This window comes from Polypterus senegalus, chromosome 2, assembly GCF_016835505.1.
Source record: "Polypterus senegalus isolate Bchr_013 chromosome 2, ASM1683550v1, whole genome shotgun sequence".
Classification (NCBI taxonomy): domain Eukaryota; kingdom Metazoa; phylum Chordata; class Cladistia; order Polypteriformes; family Polypteridae; genus Polypterus; species Polypterus senegalus.
Genome location: NC_053155.1, coordinates 73,959,755 through 73,970,449, shown reverse-complemented (window position 1 = coordinate 73,970,449; position 10,695 = coordinate 73,959,755). Strand labels below are relative to the sequence as shown.

Below are 10,695 nucleotides of genomic sequence, written 5' to 3'. Positions count from 1 at the left end.
CTTAAATAAAATTTTAAAAACATGGTGTATACAGTACTTTGCACTGGAAAAATAAGACGATGACAAAATTAGAGGCCTCAGTGGTTAATGCTGCCCAGTCCCTGCTCTGTCCCGGAGTGCCAATAGTCACTCACTCATTCTACCTGGTGTGCTCAGAGGTGCTATTGACGCTCTTTTTTGCCATTAGCCATTGGTTTGAATAATGCTTCCTCTCATCATGCCTGTTTTCACCCTTGCCGGTTATGACAGACCCACTGGCATGCATTACATGTGTGCTTGGCATATTGTGTGTCTAGTCCTGGTTCTTTAAGTGATGTAATCGTGGAAACTGTTCTTCTCTGTGAGTGGATGATGTGTTTCTCTGCTGGAGCAACTGAATGTCCTGTCAGGGATCCATAAAGTATCTATCTATCTATCTATCTATCTATCTATCTATCTATCTATCTATCTATCTATCTATCTATCTATCTGTCTGTCTGTCTGTCTGTCTGTCTGTCTGTCTGTCTGTCTGTCTGTCTGTCCGTCTGTTTGTATGTCCGTCCGTCTGTTGGACATATCCATCCACCTGTCTGTCTGCTTGTAAAAGATTTTACATGATATTTATATTCTTTTTTTTTTAAGAAGCAGCAGCACTGAAGATCTGATGGATGAAGATGAGAAGGACAAGGCAAAGAGGTGGGATTATTTTTAATTGGAATAACTCAAAATGAAAGCAAAAGTACAGAGAGTCAGGCATGAGTATAATATTTCTATCGAAAATAAAGCATATATTAAAATTTACAAATGTCAGTCAAGATCTACTGTATATTACACAGAGCTAGCTATATTTCATAACTTTTTGTGTGGTAATTTACTTACTTTTTGAAGTATTCCATCCACTCAAACTCCATCACAGCATGCTCTCAGTCTCAATCTTAGTTGGTCAGTTCTGGAGTCACCAATCAAACCAATAAGTTCTTCTATGAGAACAAACTGGCATACCCCAAAAATCCAGACAGGACAGAAGGAGAAGAAGCAAAAGGACACAGAAATTGTCCAGTTTAGGAGCTGAGCATAGGAGCTGTGACTTAGTAGTGCTAAGCACTGTGGCAACCATCTGTGTGTATAATGTGGCCTATAACAGTCCATGAACCCAGAATAAGGCCTAAAGGAGCAAAATATATTTGTTGCAATTAAATGGTAGATACACGTACAGCATAACTACATGCTTGAAATGTCCCTCCTCTATGCTTTTTTATCACCTGGCCAGATGACTTAAAAGTGATTGTTGGAAACGGTATAGCAACTCAAATTCAATTTGGCTGGGAATTTTTTAAAAAGCAGTCTGGGTGTCTATTTCAACTGTGTGGCTCTGTGAATGCCTCAATTTTGGATGCTCCAGTGTCTTCAATTGTATAACTCAGCATTTAACTGAAGTGACCCTGCTGTTATTGTCACTTAACATGTTATCTTTCATATTTCTTATGTAAAAAGCAAAATATACAAAGTCTTTATTACAACATTTATGATGTTAAAACAGGCCCCAGCACAAAAGAGTGCAACTTCAATAACACTAAGGGCATCATGTAACAACTAATCAGCATGTTGGAGTTGTGTGCTTACTGTATATAAACAGAAGGTGCAGAAAAAGTTTGCCCGTCCTGTACTGCTGACCTTTCTGGGTTAAACCAGCACTGTTAGCTGCATATGAAAATGTAATTATTTGTGAGTACATGTTATAATTTTTATTATTATTTTTAGTAAGTAGACAGCTTCATTCATTAAGTGGCTTTAATAAAGGATCAAAATGAGTACAGTATGTTTGAATGCTTTGTAAAGCAGCGGCAGGTTATCAGCTTATGAGAAGCATTTAGGAGTCATAGTGGACTCCAAGCTATCAACTTCCAAACAGTGTTCAGAAGCCATTAAGAAGGCTAACAGAATGTTAGGTTATATAGCACGATCTGTGGAGTACAAGTCCAAGGAGGTTTTGCTCAACCTTTATAATGCACTGGTGAGGCCTCATCTTGAGTACTGTGTGCAGTTTTGGTCTCCAGGCTACAAAAAGGACATAGCAGCACTAGAAAAGGTCCAGAGAAGAGCGACTAGGCTGATTCCAGGGCTACAGGGATTGAATGATGAGGAAAGATTAAAAGAGCTGAGCCTTTACAGTTTAACCAAAAGAAGATTAAGAGGTGACATGATTGAAGTGTTTAAAATTATGAAGGGAATTAGTACAGTGGATCGAGACTTGTATTTTAAAATGAGTTCAGAAGAACACAAGAACACAGTTGGATACTTGTTAAGTGTAGATTTCACAAAAACATTAGGAAGTTTTTCTTTACTCAAAGAACCATAGACACTTGGAATAAGCTACCAAGTAGTGTGGTAGACAGTAAGACGTTAGGGACTTTCAAAATGAGACTTGATGTTATTTTAGAAGAATTAATTGAATAGGAACAGATACAGTATGTTGGGCTGAATGGCCTGTTCTTATCTAGATTGTTTTAATGTTCTAAAATATTCTAATCAGGCAGCTGAGAAATACAACAGGCTTAGCACTGCTGGTGACAAACTAACAAAAGCCCAGTTAGACAAGGTTAGATATGGTGGAAAGGTAACGCAACTCCTTGGCTCTTTGTAAAGAGATGGGTCTTCAAGAACCAGCAGGAAACCAGCGATTTGGAAGCAGCTGAATGTTTTTGACTGTTCAGTCTTGTTCTATTTTAGAGAAAAATGGCAAAATGAAAAGGGACCAGTAGATAAAACGTGGTCAAAACACTGTACAAAAGCCAGGAAATCAGTACATCAAGCCAAAAACACTAAACAAAGTTGTAGTTTAAGAAGAAAAATAAGCAAGTTGTAAGCCTTTGCCAATCTAGAAAGTACACTATGGATTTGAACTGAGTTGTATTCAACATCTTAAACAACCAAAGTGCTTAACTCTGACATTTTACTGTTGTGACAGTGATATTATGCATTGTGCACTTCCAGTTATTCTCAGATGTCAATGCATGGCAAAGCTGAATAAACCACATAATGGGTGACACTCATAAAATTCAAAATGGTGCAGTGACAGCATGTAAAAATAACTTAACATGTTTAAATGATTTTGGACATTTACACAAGTAACAAAAATGGATTATACCTTCTCCAAAACCACAAGTGGATCAAAAATACATAAAATGAAATCACAATAAACCTAGATACAGTAAATTAAAAGAAAATCAGATCCTTACAGATTATAATCGTATTTCAAAGCTAAACATTTAGCTTGCATATGCAGTGGCTGATTTATATATGAGTGACATGGGTAGCCCCCAAGGGTAGCATCTTGCCACTAATGAGCAAGTCAATCCATTGAGGCTGCCGTTTATGAAAGTTAAGGGACATGCGCTCTGGATACCAAGGGACAGGTGGTCTATAAAGTCTGCAGTATGTACACAAAGGAGTGCCATTTATGTTTGCAATAGAAGGACACTGAGGCAGTAGGTTGTTGAAGCTTAGTACTTACTACCCGCCTTGGATACCATGGGGCACCGATCACATAAGGCTCCAAATGGGCTTTGACTGGCACAGTGCACAAGTAACCTTTTTTATTCACCAAATGTAAGATTTTCACCACAGGCTACATGTCAGTTGTAAATTTTCTATAAGTGCATATTGTGATTGTTTAAAATAATATACTGAAGGCTTTTACTGTTATGGATAGTTGCAATTAAAATTGCGTATTCTACATCTAATAGATCTGTGCTGGGGTCGCTGTTCCTTTATTTATACTAATAAAAGGTAAAGCCCTCACTGACTGACTGACTGACTCACTCACTCACTCATCACTAATTCTCCATCTTCCTGTGTAGGTAGAAGGCTGAAATTTGGCAGGCTCATTCCTTACAGCTTACTTACAAAAGTTAGGCAGGTTTCATTTCGAAATTCTACACGTAACGGTCATAACTGGAACCTACTTACATACATATATGCGGCCATAGCATGCAGCTCAGTCGCCATGTGAGGTGGAGTTGCATCCCTCATCGTCACGCCTCCCACGTAATTGAGTGTCTGCCCATATAAGGCTGCCCGTCAGCAGCTATCCAATAGACACTCTGCCGCTAAATATTTGCGGGTGAAGGACTGTGCTTATGCAAACGAAGATGAGATGGTCAGGGATAGACTAGTGTTTGGCACAAACTCAGTGAAAGTGCGAGAGAAACTTTAAAGTGCCGGGTCTTAGCTAAAATTAAATAAAGCCGTGGACATCACAAGATCACACGAGATACCACAAGCACAGCTGAGAACCTTCGATGCATGTACTCCGAGCGGCTCACGTGAACTGACTTTGCAGGACTGGGAAAGGTAAACCCGTGCATGCAGTGTGTGATGTCTCAGATAAAGAGGAAGACAAGCTGCTTATTGATGCAGTAGGACAGGAACAACCCTCTGAATCTGAACAAGCCTTTGTACACATATCAATAGGAAAGCAAGGTGTAAAGCTTAAGTTTAAATTACATTCATAGACACGTTGCCGCTAAATATTCGCAGGCAAATCCACAACCTAATACTGGGAATGCCTGTTAAACATCTTAGATTCACGAGTACCGATTTGGGTGTTGATCACTTCGATGAATGAAACCTGTTATCTTTACAACGGTTGACAATGAAGATGAGATGGTCAGGGATAGACTAGACAAACACGGAATGTAACTTGAACACAACACATCCTCCAAATACGAACCTGATTGGAACAAATAATGATAATCAAATCCTTGATGACAGCAACACTCATAACAGTCTCGAAACAATTACATTGACAATCATGTTACGTTATTTTTAAAATGTTTCCTTTTCTTTTTCATAACTTCTTTAACACACTACTTCTCCGTTGCGAAGCACGGGTATTTTGCTAGTTGTACATAAATGATCTGGAAAATTAAAAGGCTGGTTAAGTTTAAAATTGATACCAAACTATTTAGAATGGTAGGTAATTTAGAATCAGGTAAATCGTTACAGGCGGAGTTGGACAGCATACAGCCTTGGGAGCATTTGTGGCAGATGAAATTTAATGTAAGTAAGTGTTAACTATGTTGGAAATAAAAATGTTACATTTGAATACACAAAACTGAAAATGATGTAAGAGTTATTGTGGACTCATCGAGTCCACAGCCACAGGATGTTAGCTTATATAACCTGATGTGTAGAGTACAGTCAAAGAAGGTTATGCTTAAGTTATATAACACACTGTTGAGGCCTCGCCTGAAGGACTGTGTATAGTACACCTTTGTTCTCCATATTACAAGAAAGACACAGCAGTGCTAGAGAAAGTCTAGAGGGGAGCGACTAGGCTGATTCTAAGAGGTATGAACTATAAGGTGAGATTGGAGGAGTTGAACCTTTTCAGAATAAGCAAAAAGACTTGACTGAGTGTTTCAAATTACAAAGGCAATTAGTACAGTGGGTCCAAACTATTACTTTAAAATACATTCTTAAACAAAAACATGGGGACAGAGAGGGTAACTTATTAACAACCAATTTTACAGTAATGTTAGAAAGATTTTCCTTCCACACAGATTTGTGGACATGGTATAATTTACAAATGAGTGTGGTAGAGAGTAGGACTTTAGGAACCCTCAAAACTCGACTTAATGTTATTTTGAAGAAATCAAGTGAATAGGATTGGCAAGCTTGTTGGGCTGAATAGCCTGTTTTTGCAAAAATTGTTGTATAGACAATGAGTCAATACATTCTTTGACGATGTGTGTGCTGGGAAATGGAGTAATGACTGTCTTAAATCAGTTATATTTACTTGTAAGATACTAATTTTCATTTATTTTTCTATGTTTCATGGCCTGCTTTTACTTTGTACTACTTTTAGGACACTCATTGCCTCCTCATAACCAGCACTAGTAAAAAAACAGACAAAAAGAGTGAATCAATATTTACCATTTCTGGAGAGGAGGTTGTGAAGCTTGATGTGAAATGGTAGTTAATGTGTGTTTTTTTTTTACCAAACATGAATCTGACATGAATGCTTATATTTCATTGTCTTCTTAATAAATGTTTTCATTTTGGATTGTATGTGCATGTGTATGGTGAATGAACACCTGCACTACAAAAAACATCTATTGTCGTATTGTCTGCCTTGCTGTCATTAAGCATCCATTCCTCCATCTATTTTTGTATGTGATTTTCAAGTGCATGATTCATAGGGTGCCAAAGCTGACCCCCCACTGTAAGCAGCACTAGGCAGACAGGAGAACCTCACTAACAATGGAAGAACACGCAAGCGTGTAATTATGTCTTCTCAATAGATATTTTTAAATTTATACTCATAGTAAATAGAGGATGCATTAAAAATCTTAATTTTCATTAACAATGCATTATCAAAATATTCTACAGTACATGCAGAAACACATGCAAGTGGTTATTTAGCACAGTTTTTCCCAACCTCAGTTCTGTGATCCCCCCGTGGCTGCAGATTTTTGTTCCAACTAGATTCCTAATCAGTGACAACACCTGATAGCACTGATTTCATTTAATTAGCTCGTATTATTTTTCATTTATTCTACATTCAGAAAAGCACAGCAGCATGGTTTTTACATTTATAAGACATTTAGAAATACTTCTGCTTTTGTTATAGATTTAAATGCTTAACTCTCTTTTGTTGATTTCATTATATTTTGCCCTTTCTCTGTTCAGTTTTTCCCCATCGTTGTATCTTATTAATGAGAATTAAAAATGAGCAGAGCAGTCACGCTAGCAAACAACACTGAATAACCAAAGGCTGCAACTACTTGTAGTGGACCCTTGACTTACGAACTCAATTTGTTCGTGAGGGCTGGTTGTAACTCAAGTTGGTTGTAAGTCAAGACTATTTTTCCCATAAGAAATAATGGAAATACCCATAATGCACTTTTAACCTCCCACAGCAACACTTACTTAACCTTTTCATAATAAAAAAGGGTTGTATAATGCGCATAATTTACCAAAACACCAATAATTTTTCTAATGTACTAACCAAAAACTTATAAAAAGTGCCTAGCTACCAGAAACAACAATTTCATACTGCACTCGCCATTTAATTTGACATTTTTGGGCTTCAGGAAGGGAGGAGGAGGAGAATGAAACGGAAGGTGGTTATTGTTTAGAAGGAGCCTCCTTATGCAAATCTTTTCTTTGTAAAATTGTCAAGATGGTGGATTTCGACATGCTGTACATATTAGCGAGATCAGTCACGAACACCACTCTCATATTTCCGCACAATTTCCTTCTTCGTTTCGATTGTGATCGCTGTTTCTCAAGTTAATAATGACAGTAGTCGAGCACTCAGTTCAAAGCTGGCTGTGTTGTGAACTGCTGTAATAATACACTCCAAAGCAAGCCAGTGCTGACTCAGCCTGATGACATCATCATCATGTGCCGCGCCAGCCCACTACCTAACATCCCTTAACAATCACTTTCTTTACCTTCGTTACCTTCTCTTCCTTCCTTAGCAATTATGCGTCTTGCTTGCCATGGTCTTAATGAATTATGTTACATCCACAAACACATGTATCTGGGTTCCAACTGACGCTTACGAACGCTCTCGGCTGTTTGTTTACAATCGCACAAGCGGATACACGTGACCGCATTCGGGTCATAACGGAAGATGTTGGACGTAAATCAAAACAAAAATTTTGCTCGTAAATCAAGTTGTTCGCATGTCAGGCCGGTCATATGTCAAGAGTCAACAACAACAACAACATTTATTTATATAGCACATTTTCATACAAACAGTAGCTCAAAGTGCTTTACATATTAAAGAATAGAAAAATGAAAGACATAATTATAAAAAATAAATCAACATTAACATCGAATAAGAGTAAGGTTCAATGGCCAGGGGACAGAAAAACAAAAACTCCAGACGGCTGGAGAAAAAATAAAATCTGTAGGGATTCCAGACCATGATACCGCCCAGTCCCCTCTGGGCATTCTACCTAACATAAATGAAACAGTCCTCTTTGGATTTAGGGTTCTCACGGAAGGGCTTGATGATGATGATGGTCACGTAGACTTCTTCCTTTTAATCCGTCCATCATTGTTGGAGCATCATGAAGCTTTGAGTAGGTGGAGGTGGCGCAGGCCACCACCACAAAGAAACCGGAAAAAGAAACAGAAAAGAGAGTAGGGGTCAGTACCGATTTTAGAGCCACCATGAATAGTTGTTATGATGAATTGAACATACAGAGTATCAGGATTAAGTTAAATTACGATTAAAATGAAGTTATAAAAAGGCCATGTTAAAGTAATGTGTTTTCAGCAGTGTTGAGTCGACTGTATATATTTACCAAACTTAGTTTTCTAATTTCTATATTGTTCCCAAAACACAGAACTTGGGAAATGACACTTAATAATAATAATAATAATAATAATAATAATAATACATTTTATTTATACAAGGCGCCTTTCAGAGAACTCAAGGACACCGAACAAACAATAAATAAACAAATAAATAAATACAAAACACAATTTTAAACAACTTAAAACATCAGAAAATGTAAAAGTTAAAACCAAACAAAACCACTATAATTAGGAGGAAGAAGAAAAAGCCATTTTAAACAAATGTGTTTTAAGTTTACATTTGAAAGATGAATATGATTTAATATTTCGGAGATCCGCAGGTAATGAGTTCCAGTGCTTGGGAGCAGAACGGCTGAAAGCTCTGCTCCCCATGGTGGTTAGACGGGAGGGAGGAACGGTCAGATGGGTGGAGGAAGAGAATCTAAGGTTATGGGATGGAATGGCAACATGTAGAAGGTCAGACAGATATGGAGGTGCGAGGTTATGGATGGTTTTAAAAGTTAGTAGCAGAATCTTAAAATCAATACGAAACTTGATCGGGAGCCAATGAAGCTGCTGCAAGACCGGAGTAATATGGTGAAAAGATGGGATTCCAGTGATGATACGTGCTGCAGAATTCTGGACTAACTGAAGCTTGTGAAGAGATTTATTAGGGAGACCAAAGAGGAGTGAATTGCAGTAGTCCAGCCGAGAAGTGACAAGACTATGAACAAGAATGGCAGTAGTATGAGGAGTGAGGGAGGGACGAATGCGATTAATATTACGTAAGTGGAATTAAGCAGACCGGGTGATGTTATTAATGTGACATTGGAAAAATAGAGTACTGTCGAGGATCACTTAATTAGCCCAGGAGTTCAATTAAAAACAGAAGCTGGTTGGAACAAAAACCTGCAGCCACAGTGGGGCCACAGGACTGGGTTGGGAAACACTGATTTAGCAAATAGTCAGCTTACACATATAAAGAGTTGCGCTATACACACTCATTTCAAGCTGATATCCAGCAACAGCCGATTGTGATGCGTATGGAAGTACACATTCATGCAGAAGAGAAACAGATTTAAGAGGATAGATGTTATTAGAAAGTAAGTAACTTTCAGTTTGGTTCAAGCAGTAAACAATTATCAGAAACATTCTTAGATTTTAGTGGCTAGATAGCAGTTTGCCAGTTGATTGTTCTAAATATGTATATTCTTTTAAAAATACATTCTAGGGCTTCACGCAACAAGTCAGAGAAGAAGCGGAGAGACCAGTTTAATGTACTCATCAAAGAGCTCAGTACCATGCTTCCGGGAAACACTCGGAAAATGGACAAGACCACCGTGCTGGAGCGGACCATTGACTTCTTACAGAAACACAGTGGTAACTCTTTAATGTCTTTTTAAAAAGCTGTCTAAAGAGGAACTTTGTTGATCATGCATTATAAAAAATGACAGATTTCTTGCTTCTTAACATCTTTCCTTGTGTACTGTAGAAGAACAATAGCAGGTCAGATATTGTTGTGAAATCTCCTGCCAGATGCCATTCTTTTTGTAAATTTTTATAGAATTGTATTTAACCATTTTCTTTGCTTGCTTTTATGAGAACGTGTTATGTAAACATGCAATCTATAAAGAAATTTATTAATTTACTTACCTTATTTGTGTAGACGTGCCAGGAGTTGCAAACATATCAATAGTGACAAAAAAGTGAGTTGCAAAAGTTCTAATTCATCATTCTTGGATTAGCTGCTGTGTTGTGCTTTTATTGAATATTGATGTTTTAGCTAATGATTCATTTTTATTCTTTTACTGGACAATACAGCCTTTCAGTTAATTCAGAACCATGTAACAGGAGTTGCCAGCATTTCTTTCTTCAAACCACCAAAAGCATTGATGTAAAGTATTCTTTGATTTTTCCTTTTACATTACAGTGTCTCTCACTCTTAACAATGCTGGTAAACTCAGGCCCTCTCACTTCAATGTGGTACACTTCTAAAATATTCTAAAACAGTATTGTTGGTGGACTGGAGCCCATTTTGGCAGCATGGGCACAAGACAAGAACCAACCACAGATGGAGCATCTTGGGGATTAGTCTTGCACACACACACTCACTTTCAGCAGGGCCGATTTGGAATCACCAAATAACATTATGTGCACGGCAATGGCGATGTGGAAGGAATAATGAAATACCAAGAGAACTGCCTACATTGGCGTGGGGAGAGTGTTCAGAGAACATGTACACAAGCATGCATGAGTGGGCCCTGTGATAGACGGGCTGCCTTTCCACGCTCAAGTCTGACTCAGGGAAGAAAAAAAAAACCATGGAAATGCAGCCCATCCATGACAGGGCCCACTCATGGTCACTCACGCACATAACCACAGTTACGCTTACTGATATTGTAA

The 10,695-nt window shown here is 38.0% G+C and overlaps 1 protein-coding gene across 2 annotated transcripts in view; it reads left to right on the top strand.

The window, feature by feature from the left end:
* Nucleotides 1-625: 625 nt before the first annotated feature.
* The window catches only part of LOC120523042 (neuronal PAS domain-containing protein 2-like), a 169,618-nt gene continuing 159,548 nt past the window's right edge, over nt 626-10,695 (top strand). For both annotated transcript variants that reach the window (XM_039743983.1, XM_039743981.1), the window contains exons 1-2: nt 626-675; nt 9,524-9,672. In XM_039743983.1, the coding sequence (XP_039599917.1) occupies nt 644-675; nt 9,524-9,672 (181 nt within the window). In that variant the 5' untranslated portion in view covers nt 626-643. The remainder of the gene's footprint in view (nt 676-9,523; nt 9,673-10,695) is intronic.